Consider the following 20,860-nt stretch of genomic DNA (forward strand, 5'->3'; position numbering starts at 1 on the left):
CCACCCTTTGGATATTTATCTTCCGTATCCCGGTGGCACAGGAACCGGTCTCTGAAACCTACGAAAGGTTAAGACTAAGTTGGCAATACATTGAATGCAACAACAGCAAGCGATTATAATAGACAGTATAATAAAAATGCAAACAAAAATGTAACGTAGTGTACCCCCAATATCAGGTATCCATGAAAATAACCAATCCCACCAATTTCTATTACGATCTTGAGACACTTGAGAAATGAGATTCCTCAAACCTCGAATATGACTTTCAATAGATCGTGAGTGGTCACTTAAATTGAAATAACACATACCTTCAAAGGCATTACACCCTAAATTATGTTTTAGCAATAGGTAATCAACAGCAGCTCTGTTCTGCAAAGTTGCTTTTCTAATAACTTGATTATCAAAGAAGTATGATTAAGACTTATAACTACTAAACACGCTAATTTCATCAAAGATTTGTAACCTCCAGCAGCTAAACCCCAAACACCCACTAATGAAAGAGTTAATGCTAGAACCTCAGCTTCTGATAACAGATGTACATGTGAATCACAGTCAGGAGATAGCCCTACAGATTCAAAAGTTTACCTTTTACCTCGAGTTATCGCTGAGTGTAAAGGAAACCTCATTAGTCCTAATCGAGTTAAAGCACATGGTCCTCCAGAAATGTTAGCTGGAATATAAGTATATGTAATGTTACCACATGAAAAGAGCCATCCTGTTGGAAGTTTCACATGATTCAAATGACTAGCAGTTATCACTGTATGATTGCAAGACATAGTGTTATTTACAGTGGTGCATTTGCGTGACATTCGCGCACATAGTCGCCTCTCATACAGGGTATGATTGTACTGATTGGTCAACTCTATTTGTCGGCATTTACCAATTTCTTGTGCTTTGCACGTCATAATATAACACACATCACCTTGAGTTATATTGTAAGTAATAACCCGTGTCAAATTTCTCCACTTCTTGTTAGTTTCTTGGCAGAACCGACAGTATTCGTAGACTGAAAAAGATTGTCTAATGTCTGAGTCCTGAACTAAAGAATCATTATGTGTGACGCCGAAGATGAGCTTTAAAACCGGAACAGGCATTGGCACCGCTATTAAACATGTAGTCAATAAAGCTTCAGCATTGGGCACATCAGTAAGACAAAAGTGTGATATGTTCAGTACTTGCTGTGCCAGATATATCCACATATTCTCTTCTTGGGTAATCATAGGAGAGTGTTTCCTCCTTCCTATAAACGACTCTGGCACGGCGGGCATCAAAGTTGTTTTCACTTGCTCCTGATGTGTTTGTCGCATTTCACAAATCCATGTCTTCGGTGGCGGGCTTTTCGGCACTGGCATAGGGCTGCTTGGGGACAACATTATTCATCACTATCAGTATCCCCTTGATCACTGGCACAGATGTGACATTTGTTGTTGGTAACAGTAGATTTTTTAATTCACCCAAATGGAGTCCATTTAGTGCCACAGTTACACCAACCAGACCAGGATCTACAAAGCAAACCCAGAAAAGAGATATCAGTGTTGCACATCACTCTCTCAGGTAACATTTGTCTACAGGTACATATTGCCATTTCTTTCTACTAGGCTCCATAACTAAAACTACTTGATCTTTGCCTGATGCAATGACATCTGCGGGCACTGGTGGGCCACTTGGCTTTTCCACCCACACCTTTGCACCTGGTACCATACTGTCTGAAGAGCCAAAATCGCGATCCCCACGGGTAGTTAACTCTGTAGGAGGCTCCCCTTTCTTAATCATGGACAACTTAATGGGAATGACTATCAATTGGGCCACTCGATCACCCTTGTGTATTGATAACAATTGATCCCCACTATTCATTAGGATGACTTTAATCTCGTCTTGGTAATCAGCATCAATTACCCCTCCCAACACTTGAACTCCCTTCAATGCTAGGCCAGATCTAGGGGCAATCCATCCCATATGCTCTGGGGGAATCGGTACTCCAATTCCTGTTTCAATTACAACTATTCCTCTTGGATCTAATCTTATTTCTACATTGGAATGCAAGTCTACCCCTGCTGACTCTGGAGTTGCTCGATAGGGAGCTAAAGAACCTGGAGTAATTTCCCAGTATAATAGTGTTTCTCTGACTGAATTGGGTTGAACCTGCAAAGTAGGAGTCATTAATCGCATCAAAGGAGTTTCATGTTCATACACAGGCCTATTGTTTAACACTTGCACCGCATCAAACACACAATCACGCCAGCCTGCCAAACTGCCGTCTCCAGATTTGAACTGACTGCTCTTCCCTTTCCCTGTCGTTGTCAACATCTTTTTTGTTTTGGGATTGTACGACACTGCTTTCCAGTACCGCTCAGTTCCCACGTATCGGGCTGAACCATCCGTGAACCAAGCATGCTCTGTTTGTTCCACGGTCAAATCACTGTAAGGTACTCCCCATTTCACGGGAGATTCATGTTTTTCAGGCACTTCTGGTGGTATGTAATCTGAGGGCGGTATGTTGGCTACTTGCTCATGTAATTTTGCCACTCCACCCTTTCCTGATTTGGCTCTGTCTTGAATATACCATTTCCACTTAATTATGCTGGCTTCTTGAGCATGTCCTATACGATGCGTTTTAGGGGAGCTCAGTACCCACTGCATGATTTGTATTTCAGGTCTCATGAATACATCATGACCCAACGTCATCTGCTCAGTATCAACAAGAGCCCAATAACATGCCAACAATTGCTTCTCAAACGGAGTATATGAGTTACCCGTGTCGGGCAACTTATGACTCCAAAATCCTAATGGCACACGTTTCCTGTATTGTTTCTGCCACACACTCCAGTTAGCATAATTGTCTTGCACAGACACATTTAATTCCACTTCTCCTTCCTTCAAGGGCCATAAATCAATCACCTGTTGCACCGTGTCTTTCGCCATCTCAAAGGCTTTCTGCTGCTCTTCCCCCCACTGAAACTCATATTTCTTTCATGTCACCTTGTAGAGGGGGGCCAATATCTGCCCTAACTGCGGAATGTGCTGTCTCCAAAACCCAAACAGTCCTATAAACTGTTGAGCTTGCTTTTTGTTCGTTGGAGTGGTGAATTCAAGTATTTTCTGTCGAGCTTTTGGCACCATTTCTCGATGCCCATGATGCCACTGAATCCCTAGAAATATCACTGTTTCAGCTGGACCTTGAATTTTACTCGGATTAATCTCCCACCCTTCCTTTTTCAATCCTTCCATAAGGACATCTAGCTGACTTTGCACGCTGTGCTCATCCTTGCCCTGGATCAAAATATCATCAATGTAATGAGAGATCTGTATGTCAGGTTTACACGGTATCTTGTCTAAGTGCTCTGCCACCAGCCGGTGACAAATAGTCGGACTGTGCATGTACCCCATGGGTAGTCTCGTGAAAGTGTACTGACGTCCACCCCACGAAAATGCAAACTGTTCTTGACACTCATCAGCAATTGGCACGGAGAAAAATGCATTGGCTAAATCGATCACTGCATACCAAGTTCCCTCGAACTTTTGGACATTTTCAATCAAGGTAATGGCATCTGGGACTGCAGGCACTAAGGGAGGAGTGTGTTTATTCAACTCCCTGTAATCCACCGTCATCCTCCACAACCCATCTCCCTTTTTAATAGGCCAGAGCGGATTGTTCCATGAGGTGGTAATAGGGCGTAATACACCTGCCTTCACGTATTCTTTAATGGTGTCTGAGATTTCCTTGTGCCCCACAGGAATGCAGTATTGTTTAATAGCTACCCGCTTGGTTGCCACTGGCACTTGCACTGGGGGCATCTTCAATTTGCCTACAGTAATGGGGGTACAAATCAATGCATTCGCCCCAAACTGGTATGTTTTACCGCCAAGTCCCAAGGTTAGCCCTTCCAAAATGTCAAAGCCAATTATATATTCAGGTATCGGGACAATCAACACTTGGTATTTCTGCCTCTTTAAATTGCCTATTTTCATTTCCACTCGCGTTTGCACTGCGGTGGGTCTCTTTTCCCCTAAACCTGTAATCGTAAACTGTTTGCCTTTAAATCGTGTCAGATTACCATGAATCAAAGAGGCCTCCGCCCCGGTGTCTATCAATGCTCACACCCCTTGTGTATTTCCTGGCCCCCAAAAAATCTTAACATCAACATGAGGCCGCCTATCCACTTTTATGCGGGCAGACGCTGCCGGAGCTTGGCCGAAGCCCTAGTCAAATTTCGAATGAGTGTGACTGGACTCCACCTCTAGCATCGCACTCACCACCTTTCTCAAATCAGCGTATGTTGGCTGGTACGGGGAAGGTGTCCCCATAGACCCTTCGTCTTGTTCTTCCGCAGGGGGAGCAGAAGGTAAGGCGTCCCCCTGTGACGTGGTGACTACTTGTTTCTTAACCTGTTTATAGCGCTCTTTGGCTGCAAGTCCTCGTTTTTTGTATAATTCATACATTACTCTGGTTTCAATGCCATCAATTTCTTCGTGTGGCACACCATCTTTTAACAAAGCCAAAAACATGTCTTTTCGGGACACTCAGGAGTCTCTGCTATCTTGCCACCTGCCTTCAGTTCTTCTCTCACTACACCCCTCTCTCCCCCGTGGCTTGTTATCACTCTTATCCCACTCTCCCAAATCTGCAAGTTGCCGAATGGCATCTGCTACCTCATCCGTAGCCTTGCCCGTCATACCTACGAGCAAAGTCATAATGATACTTTTGTATGCGGGTGGTGCAGTTCTAATCACCATGTTTCGAGTTGAAACTGAGAGCGGCACAGCTCCCATGTGATCAGGAGCATCTATGTGAATCACCTCTTTCATAACATGCTCTCTGACTTTTTGAATTGCTTCTCTCAACGTATATCACTTGGTTTCTTCACTGGGCCAATCTGTGGTAATAGGGTACTTACGGTTACATGCTTGGGCTACCAGGTGCAACAAAGACACCTGCGTATCTTGACCATTTGCGTCAGGGGGCAGTCCTGTTCTTAAGACCTCCTGTACATTGGTGTCAATTGACAGGGGTATAAAACGCAGTGAATCAGTAGAATCTACCAACAACCCTGCAGCACCCCCATCTAGCAATCTCACCATCCATGTCAATAAAGCTTCCCCTGATTTTTGCCTCAAACGGGTAATAATTTCCCCAACCTCTTGTTGTGTGTAATCTTCAAAAGTGGTTAAATCCACCATACCACCACCAGAATTCTGCGGGTGTGGTCCGGCTCGCTGCCTTCTAACAGGCTTCGCCGCCACTGTTTTCTGTTTCGCCTCTGGTTTGGGGTCAGATTCTTCTGCTGAACTACTTTCTAGACTGGTTGAATCAAAAATATCACCATCCCACTTGTCCGGATCCCAGTCTACGCCAGCGGTAGCGATTACAGTTGCCACCTTTCTTTTGTTGACTCCTCCCCGTCTTTTCCTATACTTATATCGAGCTACTCTGACTGCTGCCCTCTCGGCCACCGCCTGATATGTGTCGGCCTTATCTTTAAACAGTTTCATTTAAATCTGCTGCATTAACGCAGTCTGCTGTTCTGCAGCTAGCTCTCTTTCTAATCGCAAAACCTAATTTTTTATTTCCACCTTCATTTGATGTATTTTCCTATAAGCATGCAAAAGAACCCAACCTCGCCTACCTAATGCCGCGCATTCTTTACCACGTTCTACTGGAACTTGTTGCAAGCATGCAGTTACATCAGTCGGATCGGCATCTCCCAATCCTTGATCCCAAGTTTCACTTAAACCGGCACCACATGCCCACGCTTGAGCCAATTTATCATACGGACTCATAGTCCAACCTGGAATAACAACATCAGAACAGTCACCGCCAGCGGTAACGTTCTTCTTCTTGAACAAACTACTCATTATCGCAAGCAAAGCAACCCCTCGTTGAATCTATATATTTTCTTCTCCACACTGCAATCACTCCCACAGGCACACAAACACTTACAACAACGAGAAAGGAGAAAAAAAATCACTATTCAAAAACTTCACTTACACGACAACCAAATTCTATCTACGTTTCAACAGATTCTTGGATGCACGGAACAACTCATCACGTACATCCTGTTCGTGACGCCAAAAATGTATTGCTCTCCCCCGAAAAGTGCACGAAACCACCATAAATCATCAATGCAATTATAGAGCAAATACTTTGAACCATAAACAGACAGACACAATAACTCACAGCCACACACTCTTAGAAGATAATCAGCTCTTTACGGCTATTTATTCAAAGCTTACAAGTACATAGAAATAACTCATAAAAATAAGGACATAAAACACAGAAGGAGTGAAGAAGTCAAAAAGAAATACATCACCGTGAGCATAACAGAATTCCTCATCTCGTCCAGAAGCGGCTGGAAGACCCCGGGAACAGCCAGGCCGAGAGCACCACAGCTCACAGGAAGGCCGAACGTAAGCATCCTTCTCCGGCTGAAGTCTCACCTGACCACCTCCGGGTTTGCGCATATATACACACTACACAAAGGGGAGTTAATTCTCGAACATTCTGGAAATTGCACTTGTGCAGTTGAGGAACAGCCATCGGTTGCCAGCTGGGTCAATCGAGAGCTCCCCCCAAGAAGCACAATGCCTCATTCTCTAAAAACATGTTCCACGGAGAACACTAGCAAGCCATAACAAAGTTATGTTTTCCCAGCAGAAATGGCCTTGACCGCATACCAGGTTTGGAAAAGCATGTTTGTCTCGGCACTGTGAATCTAACACTCAGAAAAATGTGTGCAGCGTTTCACTGCGGTATGAAGTAAATATCTAACATCGCTCCGAGCGCTCCCAGAATGCATTGCGCACCTGCGCCATTTTGGATCAAGCATAAATCAAGCATAACACACCCACAAAGGAATGTCCGCACACTGTATCGGTTAAAACACAGTCTTTATATAATTAATATTCAAGGCCATGTACAATATCACGATAACTCACTTTGTACTCGCTTATCTATAATGGCAAATATACAAGTCTATGTGGTACCACAATTACTATTAAATCTCTTTAAAGTGCATCAACTGGACGGTTAAATGTCACCCAAATCAGTTCGTAATGGAAACCAACAGTAGAGGTAAGAGTAAAGCAGTTCGTGAGCAATTGGCAGAATACTGGCCCCGTACCCTAGACACAGTTCTGTGTGGAGATCCCCCCACCTGGGCAACATGTAGAATAAAGATATATCACAAGCCCAGTCCATATATTGTTCACAATAGACTTCCCAATAGTTCTGCAACCCCAAAGTACCTGGCGTGTTAGCGTTCCTCGTCGGGGAGTCGACGGCCCTTCTTGTGTGCCCTCCCTTTAAGGCAGGAGTCACGGGTCGTCGAACGTCTGACGGAGAACAGGGTGAACTACGGCGGTAAATCAGGAGCTTCTATCCTTGCGGTGCTCGTCGACGGAGAAGCGTAAGCGTCCTGCAAGGAAGAGGCGTGTGGGGCACCTCAATGATGATAGTTCTGGACCGCAAAGAGTATGAGGGACTGTGGGCAAGCAAGGGAGTCGAGTCGTCGGCGTCTCTGTGGTCTTTGGGTGGCAGGAAACCCACCGGCGGATACTCCTCGGCGCGTTGACGGTCACGCCTCCTCCAGTGGGATCAAGCGGACGATGATGTGGATAAGGGCGTCCTTGAATCAAGAGTTCTTAGGCAAACGGGAGCACGGCGGCTCTGGTCGGTGACGGCAGTCTTCGACAATGGCGGACAACAGTCCGGGCGCTTCTCCTTGGGATTCCGCGGCAGTCCCAATCTCGGGTTGGCAGCCTTTTGAAGGACTGTCTACCAGGGAGCTTTGGCAAAGATCAGCTGGTGCACGATGGTCCCTCGTAGCTCGGGAAGAGGGCGCCTTAGCAGGTCTTCTCTGGGTCTGGCTTGGAGAAACAGCAGCTTTCAGATTGTGAAGGAGAGCAACAACAATTCTTCTCTTCCAGCAGGGCTTCAAGGTTAAGCTTCAGTTACTCCAGTTACTTGTCATAGTGGACTTCAGCTTCTGAACACGAATTCTAGCAGTGAGAGGCCCCCAGATATACTAGTTGATCTCCCATTCATTCTGCTGGGTCACACTCAGGCAACCAATCGGTCAGAAGGGAATTCATGCAGGCAGGCAGCCAATCAGGTGCATAGTGCATTCAGGTGTTCTCTGAAAGACACAGGGGACCCCACACTCTGGATGGGAGTATTAATATGCAATTGGATCACAGAAAGACATCCAAAGGATACAGTTCAAAGGTTGAGTATCAAGGAATTTTATTGAACCTGATACAAATTTAATGTATGAAAACAAATCATGATTTAATCTGCACTTGTAAAAACAACTTATTTTTTATATAAAAACCACATCTAAGTAATAAAAATCATCTTATTCAATCGTCCAAGCATTCATCCACAGGCATCCATCTAACAGTCCACTCATACTAAACACCATTAAATATACAATATAAAATCTATAAGAAAATTCATGACATGTAATTCATCAAGAAAATGTATAGAAAGAATGTTCAATCCATCTGTCGGACCACAAAAGATAATATCAGTGGCCTAAGCAATTGAGATGGGTCTCAGAAGTCTCCGACCACGACCTCATCCCAATCCACACTCAACCGGTTTCGACGTATATACTTTATTGTAGTGACATCCTCATCAGGAGTAAAAAGTTTACATTCTAACAATGGAGGAGGGAAGAGAAAGAAATAAAAGGGAAACATAAATACAAAAATTCCCTTAACTTTGTTGACAACATGAAACGATATATAAAAAGCTCCAATTCAACAGACCATATAACACATCATTAAGAGATCAATTAGTAGACACAAACTACATCCTACTCTCAACCTGGGTGGGATTCTCCAGGGTGGGCCTGAGGTGTCAGACAGAAGGAAGTGCTACCATCGGGGTTTGGTGTCTCAAGGTCACAGTGAAACTGGGTCATGGGTGAAATCAATACCAATGAATTACCAAATCTTAATTTATAAATTTGTAGGCACAAAGGAAGGGTAGCTGTAACAAGCCCAAGAAATGGAGGATGTAAAACCCACACATAGGTCACATACTTATCCTCCAATATGTGCAATTGTGCTATAGCCAGTTACGGTAGTGTAATGAGGCTCGCAGGCATGGTAATCCTTACTCTTATACTAAAGACTTGTAGTAGAGCCCCAGAACACTAGAAGCCGGGGCCAAAAGAAATTAACTAACCTTCACACACACATGGGGAGGCTCTTCGTGTCTCCCTTCATTTTTAGCTGGGTCCACCTGTGTATACTAATTACCGGCATCCCACAACAAATTTCCTGCACAAGGATGCTGAACACCAGGGATGCTCCAACCTAAAAGATATTAATAAATATATAACCATCACTGAGTGAAGGCCCCACTGTATCAATTACAAATGAAGAGTTGTAAGTTAACCATTCTTACCCAAAGTGTCCTATTAGTGACACCGAAACAAGGATAGGTGTACCAGTAGCTACAAGGGTCCAAAATGGGCAGCACTGGTGTTAAACGTGCCTAAACGGAAAACAGGCATTTTAGTATGCAGAAGATAGAACTTATTCTGGTGATACTGATGCAGGTCAAGCCTGGACAATCTACCAGGCATTTTGATGTACAAAAAAAGAGAAAGGGAGGAACTTAATCTAGTCTCATTAGTTAGAAGGCCCTCCCCAGTGGGAGCTAACAAATTCTGACAGCATGCAAAACCAGCTGTGATTGGTTCATACAAGATATAAAGAGTAAACCAACCCTGGTCAATCCAACAGGCATTTTAATATACAAAAGTGAAACTTATTCCAGGCACATAAGTTGGAAACCCTCCCCAGTGGGATCCAACAATTCCAAAAGCATATAATTAAAAAAGCAAGTAACCTAAATGAAGGCTAACCTCGCTTAGTAACATGCAGCCTCAAAAGGTCAGCACCCAAGAGTGTTGCGCTTACCTGAAGCACACAGCAAAATTAGTCCCGCTCGCGGCCGCCAGTCACGCCTCCAAAGGCAAGCTCTGGCAGAAAGACGTTGTCAGCAGCGCCATGTTAGTGTCCGTCGGGGCTAAAATAACGTTTGCTAAACCACGTGATCACTTCCAACTATCACGTGACCACGCATTCAGCCGCACCGCTCAAGGCTGGGGGCTCGATCCCAGTACGGAGCCGTGCTCGCGAGCGAACGCGAACGATTTTCACACAAGATACGTGCTACCAAGGCAACAGTGCTTTGTGCACTGAAGCGAGATCCATTAAACCAGGCACGTATCATAAGACCGGCCAAATAACCCCATCAAAAGGAATTAGTTTGTTGTACCACATGTGAAGATTAAAAGGCACAATATATATTTATAGCTTAAGTTTCTCATGGTCGGCTACATCTTTTTCAACAAGTTGTAAGATGGTGCTATAATAGCGGCGCCTAGTATTTAGATGATAGGATTCCCCCAGAATTCCTGAAGACATAATTACAAGTCCTAATTTGAGTGAAAACAATGGGGGACTTGGGACCAAAGCCCCTGTTTGCTATATTTGTTGCTAGCTTGGATGGATTGAATAAGCTATGATAGAAGAAGCCATAGATCACGGGCACTATGATTTATTTTTCAAGTACCGTAGTTCCAAAATATTTTTAGACCCATAAGGCACAAAAGTTATAGTCAATTGCTCGAGTGTCATGGTTCCAAAGTATTCAGACCCAATGTCAGTGTTTTTAGGTTAAATATCCACAGTTGTTCTTTATAGTCCACATTTTTTAAGTAGTTGGATCTGATTTTGGGCATATACTTTTTCTATGCAAAACCACTCCAATTGATCTGCCGTATGTCCCATCTCAAAAAAATGGATCACCATGGGGACCTTAAGGTTCCGGGTTCTAATCTTAGACCGATGTTCGTTGATGCGGGTACTCACCTCTCTAGTTATTTTCCCAACATGCATCAACTGGCATGGGCAGCGAATGGCATAATGACATTCTTGCTCTTACATGTGGTAACAGTGCAAAGGTCCCACCTTTTATTGTGTGAGCTAAATGAAGTAGTTTTGTTTGAAAACTTACATGCAACACATGAGGTGCATGGATAATGTCCCACCACTGGATTTAAATTGGTGTCTCGAATGGTATGAATTTTTGGTGGAATTCTACTTGCACAAGTCATCTTTTGCTTCAGATTTTTACTTTTTTTAAAAGCAAACAGGGGTTTAGGTATAATAGTACCTGATGCATTTAGTATACACCAATTCTTTAGAATAATACCTCTAATTGCATTATTGTGTTGACAGAAAGTTGAGACACATACTAGCTCCTCATTCTTACCAGTATCATGCTTGGGTAACAATAGCAGGTCTCTGTTCATATATCGAGCTCTCTTTTTAGAATGTTTTATGAGTTTCCTGGGGTAGCCACGTTCTAGTAATCTTTTTTCCAGAATTGCTGTGTGTTTTACAAAATTAGCAATATCTGTACAATTACGGCATAGCCGTAGAAACATACCATAAGGTAAGTTACGAAGCAAACTGGCAGGGTGTTGACTTTCATATTTCAATGTTGTGTTTTTCTCTGTGGGTTTCCTATGTAATTCTGTACAGAGGTGCCCTTCTTCAACAAAAATGGACAAGTCCAGGAAAGAAATCCTGGAAACTGAATATTCAAAAGTAAAATGAATGTCTGAATCTATGCCATTAAGCCATTGTACGAATAATACCAATGATGTTGAGGAACCATCCAAAATCATTAGTATATCGTCAATGTACCGACGGTGCAATTGAATTTGATCTCTAAATGGATTAAATGCCGTCAGAATTTTTTCTTCCTCAAGAAGGGCCATGAAAATAATGGCCAGATTTGGTGCAAAATTGCAGTCCATGGCCGTGCCCTTCCATTGTAAAAAGAATTCCTTGAATTCCTCCTTGAATTTAAAGAAACTATTCTTAAGGACCAACTCTGCGGCTTTACATAAAAATTCTGTGGGAACCAAATGTGGCAAAGAACGCAGATTTAACATTGTTTGTAGGCTCCCGACTGCTCTATCCTGAGGGATATTCGTATAGAGTGCTTCAATATCAAGTGTGACTAATATTTGTGTACTAGAATCAAATGCTTTGAATTCCACAAGGTTAATGGCATCTCTTGAGTCAAGAAGGAAGCTAGGAGTTGCCATTGCCAATGGTTTGATAAAAAAATCAATATATTTTGATAAAGACTCAAGCAATGAACCACACCCGAGACTATAGGACGTCCCGGGGGGTTCTCGATGTCTTTGTGTATTTTGGGCATAATGTAAAATAAGGGCGTACAGTCTTCTGAGAAATTGATATATTCAACTTCTTTGGCAGAAAGAAAGCCGGAATGGCTTCCTTCCTCAGTGAGTTTAAGTATCTTCAATTTAATCATTTTTGAAGGATCTTTCGCGATTTTGGTGTAGTGGCCTGGGATATGTAAAAGTCTCAATGCTTCTTGATCATTAAGGTCAGCATCCCAAACAACTATCCCCCCTCCCTTATCCGCAGCCTTGATGACTATAGACAGATCCAAGGCTAGTGTCTGAATAGCCTGGAACTCAGAAAGCCTTAAATTGGGTCCTTGTTGATTTCTGGGATGACAAATCACTTTCTCTATTTCTTTGAGAACTAGCTTTTCAAAAATCAAAACCTCTGATGGCAAGTCGCTGGAATTGGGAGTGAAAGTGGAAGGCCTCGAAAGGCCTGAGATCTTAGGCTCTCTGGGAACCGTATTATTCAAAAAGAAGAACTTCAGCCTCAGTTTACGTAAAAAGCCCTTTATTTCGCTTATGATCGACATCGCACTAAGATTTGGAGTCGGAACAAATGATGGACCACATTTCAGGATCGATATTTCTGCTAATGTTAATATGCGAGAGGAGAGATTGAAGATTGGCAATGTTTCACTTACCATCTGTAAGCTTGATTCCGCGTCTGGAAGTCCCGATGCATCATGCCTTGTCCGGGGGCGTTCTGCATGAACATGTTGTGTTTCATTCGACATTGGGGGGCATTTCTGCGGCCTCTTCGCAAGCCCCTTCCTCGAAAAGGGAACTCACCCGGGGTTTGATTATTAGACTCCTCATTACCTGAGTTACTAGATGATGTATCTGAAAATGTGACCCATCTTTTTTTGTTGGTATTTGTGGGTCCCATATTCCAATACGCATTAGTTTTCCAAACTGTTTGGGGATTAGTCTTCCGCAAGGTAAGGATAAAGCTGTTCCTTTTTAAATAATTAAATATCTTTCTTTAATTTATTAGTCTTTTTTTCAATAGTTAATTTCTTAAACTCCTGAAAGGATTTTTCAATCTGTTCCAACTTTTGTTTGGATTCCGTAATTAAAGTATAGTGCATTCAGGCCATTCACTCCTCTCCAGACACTCACAACATGTTATGTGTATTGGGACAAGTACCTAGCCATTCAACACTCCACACGGCATTCATACCGGTTTCAGGCAGGGCTGTCTCAGTCATTGTGTCAACCACCAGATACTAGACACCCACAGCACAGAATGTGTATTCGTCACACACTCCATTCACCCAGGTCCCACCCACAGGCTGTATCCACAACATACAGTCATTGGGAAGGCTCAGCCAGTCTGGCCTGGACTTCACAACAACACCATATATGGAACTTCTACCCAACAGCCGGTCAGGGGGAAGGGACAGAGTCAGGGCTTCTTAGGACTTTGGGAAAACAAGGTAATAGGCAATAGAAAGCAAGAGGCCATAGGGGCCATCTTGTTTCCTATCAGGAATCAACTGATTCCAATGGCAGGGCCTGGGTATCCCAAAATGGAGGATACTCAGGGCACCTGTCAAATTCAGCATGAAGCTGCCACACGCCCATACCCTGCTCTGTGGGTCACACACAGGTGCCCAAAAACATACACTAGGGGCATAGGGTTGTAACCCCACCCATGGGTGCCATAAGGGTATCCCATGGGTCTGTACGACAAACCAAAAGAGAGCTGCACCGCCAGGAGTCCCACATGAACTCCTGCGTGGAAAACACAACAGAACACATGATAAAAACAGTAAAGGACAAGGATGCGGAGGCCCTGTCCCTCCGATGCATTTCCAGCATCACAGTTACATTGGGATGGGATTCAGTGCCTGCGCTGCAGGGCAGTCAGTACCTTATGTGAAATCTTGGGTATGGCCAAACCCTTGAGCATAGGCAGTGGGATTTGCGTTAAACACCAGACCATGGAGAGAGTGGAAAGGTGAATGAAGTCTGACTTTAGGCCTAGTGGTGGAGAGGTCTGGGAGAACTAAAGGTGTCATTGGCTGCACCCTAAGGACAGTGTGTCTCGCATCACAGCAAAGGGTGCATTGCTTGTCGTCTAGCATTACAAATGTCAGTGAGAATTACTGAATGAGGCTGATCATTTCTGATGTCAGTTTGGATTGGTGTAAAAGAGTTTGGATATCAGCAGACAGTGTTTGGCAGGGTGTTTGGAAGTGCAAAGTGTGTTATTCGATAATGTTGGGCAAGGAATGCATGTAACCCTTGAGCAAAAGTAGGTACAAAGACCAGGCTGCAATTAATGCAGGACTCCGCATCTAGATTCGGTACAAACACACCAAGGACGCTTCATGTAGCTCGCCCCAACTGCTCTTACTTCCAGTATCGGCTAGTATAACATTCATTAGATGGCCTTTAAGGCATGAATCTATCCATCCCATCATTCCTAATTACTTTGTGATGGTTGCACTTTATATACCAAAAGCTTATGAGCAAGCAATCAAATAAACTTAATGAAAACTGGTCATAATGACTTCATTCCTTGCTGATAGTGTATCATAACTTTCATTTATCGGTTCCATGTAATAATGTCGCCACAAAAATATCGCCATACAAAAATTTCGCCGAAAAATTGTCGTTTTTTGTGGTGACATTATTGCATGGAACATGCGGGGGACACCCCCGCAACCTCCACATTTTTTTTTTACATTTTATTTTTGCCCCTGTCGCCATATATATGGTCACCCAAATAATATCGCCACAACATTTTCCCGGCAATATTTTTTACGACGACCATATATGTGGCGATATTATTACCTGATACCCATTTATCTTCCCTGCTCTTACGGTTAGGAGTCTGACTTGGAAATCATTAGTTCAGAAGACATTCAGAAGATGAGCTAAACCTTGTCCTCCGTGGCGCATTGATTTTCTTGACCATAACTATACCCACAATTCTAGTGCTAGCTGGCCTGACTGTATGAAGCACTTTCTTCTTGAAAGGCCCTATTGCCATTAAGAGTGTGCATCTAGTTGTATTAGTGTACAAAGCACTGGATGGAGAGAATCATGAAATTTCCATTGTAATTCTACTTTAAGAAATCATGGAACTGTTGGAACTTGCAAGCCAGGATCCGTTACCTAAAGTAAGAGAGTACGGGATAGGGTACAGTTAGTCACTATAAATGACTAGAAGGTACACACGATTCCCTGCAGTGGTCATTGATCAGTCTTATCCTTAATTTCACCTGTATTGCTTTCTCCTTTGTTTTTGTTGTTGTTTATGTTTGGTTGTGTAGTATGACTCGCTATGGAAGGGAAGTTCATAGAGATTAACTACTATGTGTTCACCAAGATTATTGCAATAAAAGGCCAAACAAAGTATGTAGCGCCTTGAAGTAATAGTAACCACTGGCAATTTCTCTGGGGAGCTTCAATTCCATTGTGCTTTCAGTCCATTTTAGCCATTAAAGAAGGGGATTAAGTGTGTATCAGGTCTAGTTCAAAGGGAGTATGGAAGGCCATTTCTTCTCCTACAGGGCCAAAGGATTGCCAGACAGTTCCATTAAATAATGTATTTTTTTCAAATGAATATTTCAATTGTTTCTTATCATTTTGTGAACTTCTGGATGATTTCATTTCTCTTTATTGTATTGTGAAAGGGGCATTTCCAAAGAAGAAAGCCAGAAGGAGTTCTGTTAGCATCAGGCATTGGAAGGGTAAAAGGCTGAATGGAGGTGGGTCTAGGGAAGTGATTGACGGCTCGTTCATCAAATAGAAAATGAAGATCACTGGGCAAGGTACTTTATTCTTATGTTGTTGTTCGTTGGGCAGGGAACAGCTGTTGAAGAGTAGGTCTCCTGATACGAAGGGGCTTAATAAGAACCTACGGAAAGAAGAAGTTAGTTGTTGAAGTTAAGTTTTATGACCAAATAAGTTGGCGTGTTGGAGCCAAGTAGTTCAAGTTGAGAGGAAGTATTCAGGTCTGCAGAGGGACTGAGTGCTAATGAAACTGAGAGGGGCCGGTCGCCGGCGCATTCATAACTGCGTGACTTGAGAAACTGATGAGCCACATTGCATTCAGCGTTGAGAAGATACTTCCCAAAAGGGGCGTGACTCTAGAAGCGCGATCCCAGCCTGTGATCAGCTGTGCGGCAAGCAAGTAACCTGCGTACTCTCCAACGAAGCGGAGCTGCCGAGACAGAGGGGCCGGGCCTAAAGGAGCTGTAGAGCTAATATGCCTGCTCTGGGCAGGCTCCAAGGTATTTGGCCGTCACCCTCTACCCAGAGCAGGAAGCTAGCAACACAGACAGGTGTTATTAGAGAGAGGCTGGCAGAGACTCGCATCTTATGAAAGGATAGCCCATCTGTTTAAAGGAAAGCAATCTACGAAGGTGTTGGGGACAATTAAAGCACCCGGCGAGTTTCAAAAAGGCACAAACAGTTTCTGGTGAGATTGGCACTAGGTAGTGTCAACGTTTAAGGCTGATCCTGCGTCCCAAGGAATCTTACAAGCAGCCTAAGGTTATAAAGGAACATTCTTCAGAGGGAGAGAGAGTTCCAGGTACAAAAGGGAGTAGTGAAGCGCAATCCCAACGAGGAAAAGAAAGAGGAAGACCTATTCACATTCTGCCTAGGTTTTTTTTGGACAAAGAGTCGGACTGGACTCCGGACTGGATGAAAGAGAATATTGAAGCACCAGAGCCCCTGGCAGATGACCAAACTGTTTGCATATTATTTTAGTATTTGTTTTTATCATTCCGGTTGAGACTACTGTTAATAAAGCTTACGCTTTGAAACCTGAACAGTCTGTTTGCCTTATTCCCACCTCGAGAAGTTGACATGTATGTATTGCTTTTGCAATAATTTCCTTTGCATTTAATGTGATCTTTGACTCCTTTTAAAATTTTGGCTCCTCTCCTGGTACCCGACAAAACAATAAACCACAGTTTTTCGTGGTTTCTTTTGGTGGTGTTCATTGGAATGGGGGGAGGCCCATGATCCTGCCCAGCTTTCCCTTGGTGTTCCAAATTGAACTCATGATGACTCAGGCTATTCTTGTTAAATAAGTATGCATGTATATGTATGTAATATTATTTCTTACATGACATACTCATTACACAGAATAAAAACACATCAAATAGACATACATAATTATTTCTGATGCTTAAGCTGCTAACAATTGAAGAACAACAATTTATTCTAATGATTCCCAACTCAACCTCGCTGTAACACCACTAAATGCATTGGGATTCTGTGCTGGTTAGTCCAGAAATGCACACATTTTCCAATATATTATACAGTTTGGATAAAATCGAAGTGGAAATATATATTTTTTAATAAACACATTTTATAAGTAACCTTTTTCCAGATAGGCATTATTAGACAGTAATTGTTCCATTTTATGAACCCAGAAAGGTTTTGGCCTTCTACGATAAGGTGACCCAGGTTTGAACATATCTCCACTCAATTAGGGACCTTGATTAAAAGCAGCAACAAGTTATAAATAGAACGCTTTGAAATAATCATAAAAGCTGGCAGTTGCTCTGGGCAATGTCCATTCCATTGTCCTTAAGCTTGCCAGCCCAATTAAAAAAGGCAAACAAGGATATGCAAGACCCTCTAGTTATTGCGACCATATGCAAGCAATCCATTCCAAGCCGCTAGACCATTAACATGCTATTATTGGCTTCCTCCAGGCTAAGATCACATATATGGTCTTAATGAATGTTTTGCTCCCTACACTCAATACAGCTTCATACAGACCTGGGAACATGTAAGCAGGCTGTAGGGCAGGTGTCCTGTTCTCTACTCATTTAGTGGGTTTAAATCGAGTAATAAAGCTCTTAATCAAAAACACATTGTGGGATAATTGTTTAACTTGGATTAATTCTTTAAATCGTCACCCACCCACCTCCCGTTGTTCCCTGCTGCCTAATAAGAGTTGAGTAATAAGGTCTACTTGCAGAGATTCCTAAAATATTGCGATATTGAAACAGAATGTTGGATGGTTGAAAATAGAGGATTTTCTATCCGAAGGGCAACGAGAACTGGGTAGTGATGAACCTTCTGTGACTGACTTGCATTTCAGACTAAAAGGCAGATGGTGTCGATTTCTGCTATATAAATGCAATTTGTTGAAACGGAACATCTAATATTTCATTTGTATCCTAGGACTGCAAGTAATTCTTCACAGCCTCTTCCAAGGATTGTCCAACATCAAACAGCCCAGCGTCCGACATCTAAAACCTCGATGAGGAGCACAGAGTCTAAGAATCCAAAAAAGGAAAGCCCAAAACAGGTATAAACAGAGCTTACACTAGTCATTTGCATGTATTATTACATTGATAATTAAACATACTGTAAGGCATGACTTGGTATTTGAATTCTTTATGCACTTTACGCTTCTACTTCTAAGTCGTAAGCATTTGAGGAGAGCGTGAAAACAGTCTTTGCAAATATATTACTCCATATTGTATTTTGATTGATTGATTTATTTATATAGCGCTTTACACCAAGGCGCTGTACAGTGGAACAGCAAAATACAAAATAACAACAACATTTAACAATGAGAGCAAAATGTACATCTTGAATCATTCAACAAAACAGTGCAAAGAGCAATTAACTTAGGTGGGGGGGGTGGAAAGGGGAGAGGGAAGAGGTGGGGGGGAGTAGGAGATGGACAGGGCGAGGGAGAATGGAAGGGGAAAAGAGAGGAGTAGGAGAGGGGAGAGAGGAATCAGGTGGGGGGAATTTATTTGGAATATTATTTGGAATATTTATGTGGCGTTAGTTACTGGGTTTGCGGGTGGGCCAAGCCAGCAGCGTATTCAGTAATTAGCACATGGGATCAGGCCGGACTACTAATAACATTTTTAGTAGCTCCACAAAAAAAGGAAAATGTAGTATTGGAAATTAAATAAATTGATGGCTGTGGGCGTGGCATGGGAGTATGAAAGGACAGACGGAGGAGGGCACGAGGGAGAAAACTGCAGGGACGTGCACTGTTAAAAGTTGTTAAGGGAAGCATGGCAGACTGGTGGGTCAAGGATGGGGTAGAAGGGCTGGGGGAAGGCAGTAGATGGGAGGACAGGGGCAAGGAGGCGGCAGTGAAACACATAGGGGAAGGACAGCCACCGTCATGTTATGTAATGCTGAATTATACCGACCCACCGCTACCACCCAGGGGCAGTCTTCAGGTGCTCACGTGGCACTGTAAGAAAGAGGACAGGCTTGGTTAGTGACGGTAGAGTGATGGGATAGGTCCACAACCAGGAGAAACTGGCGTCTGTTTGTGTTGGCTTGCAGATGGTTGCTTGTGTGCACTGGCTTGTTGTATCTGAAAGGGTAACGCCCAATGCCTGGGTTGTTTTCTATGTGACTGTTTGATATGTTGGAGTGTGTTTTATGTGTCTAGTATTTAAAGTTGTACGCACTGGCCTGTTGTGTCCATATGGGTAATGTCCAGTGTTCGTGGTTGTTCATTGCAAGCGTGTGTTACTATTTTGGGTGTGTGTTTGTGCATAGGGTGGCTAGCCCAGTGGGCGTGTATAGTATTTTGGTGGTGTGTTGGAAGAAGCAGGAGCGGGGTGGTTATTACATTGGCTACTCTCCAAGTTCTTCTATGTGGCTAATCTACACATATTCTATCTAATTAGCACAAGCATCGATAAAGTTAATCGAAGAAAGCTGTGGCAAGGATGTCCCGGAAGATTTGATACCTATTGGTCTGTATACATAAGAGCCATGAGGCATGTGCAAGCTTCTGGTCCTGATGGTCACTGTACTTCGTGGTTACTCTTACGTTCCGTCCCCTTTCCTTCATACTCATGGAATGTCCCTCCCTCGGAACGGGGCCCATTCTTCAGGATATTGCTCGTGGCACACCCTGCCACGTGCGCCCTGCCCAACTGTCATTCCCTTTTTCTGCGCCTGATGGGACGCTGCATTGTGCTGCAGCTGTGTCGTGTTGCGCTTAAAAAAACAAAGAAATCCGCCTCTGCACATGCCCAACAGGTACCAATTTTGGTAAGTGCTAGTATAGCTTTGCCTCCATGGACCTGCACGTCTTTTGCTTATTTTGCTTAGGGGTGGGGCACACGTTCTCTAATGACAATGGGGGTAGACCAGGCTTTGTTTTAGCCCCACTACTTTCCTCACTTTAACAGTTTGTTTAAATCTTTGCAAAGCCGGTGTCTCCCATTTTGGTCTTAAGTTTATCCCTGTATTGACCTTTACGAACAACACAGTGGGGGTCATTCCGAGTTAGGAGGTAAGGGGAAAACGATGCCGGAAAAGGATTACCGGCATCGTTTTCCCGTTACGGGCTATTCTGACCTACCAGACCGTTATTTACGGCGCCGTAAAGTACGAGGTCGTAAATAGCGGTCTAGTGGCGCGTGCCCGACACTTCATGCCGAAATTAGCAGCATGGCGTAAACCGGAGCTGATCCCAAGTAATGCAGACATGCAAAAAACAGCCTCCACAAGGCCGCAAAGTACCTTACCGGCATGGAGTAAATAACAGCATCGGCTAGAAGGTGTTAAGAACCATGAGCAGTGTTTCCAAGAGGCACAGGTGGAGGCAATGGAGTCTGGCACAGCACAAAAGGAGCACACCCACACACCACACCCTC

The 20,860-nt window shown here is 43.4% G+C and overlaps 1 protein-coding gene across 2 annotated transcripts in view; it reads left to right on the forward strand.

The window, feature by feature from the left end:
* The window catches only part of KATNAL2 (katanin catalytic subunit A1 like 2), a 597,051-nt gene that overhangs the window by 127,893 nt on the left and 448,298 nt on the right, over positions 1-20,860 (forward strand). For both annotated transcript variants that reach the window (XM_069626931.1, XM_069626932.1), the window contains one exon: positions 18,399-18,525. In XM_069626931.1, coding sequence (XP_069483032.1) covers positions 18,399-18,525 — 127 coding nt within the window. The remainder of the gene's footprint in view (positions 1-18,398; positions 18,526-20,860) is intronic.

This window comes from Ambystoma mexicanum, chromosome 6p (assembly GCF_040938575.1).
Source record: "Ambystoma mexicanum isolate Mex_15411 chromosome 6p, UKY_AmexF1_1, whole genome shotgun sequence".
In the NCBI taxonomy this organism is placed as follows: domain Eukaryota; kingdom Metazoa; phylum Chordata; class Amphibia; order Caudata; family Ambystomatidae; genus Ambystoma; species Ambystoma mexicanum.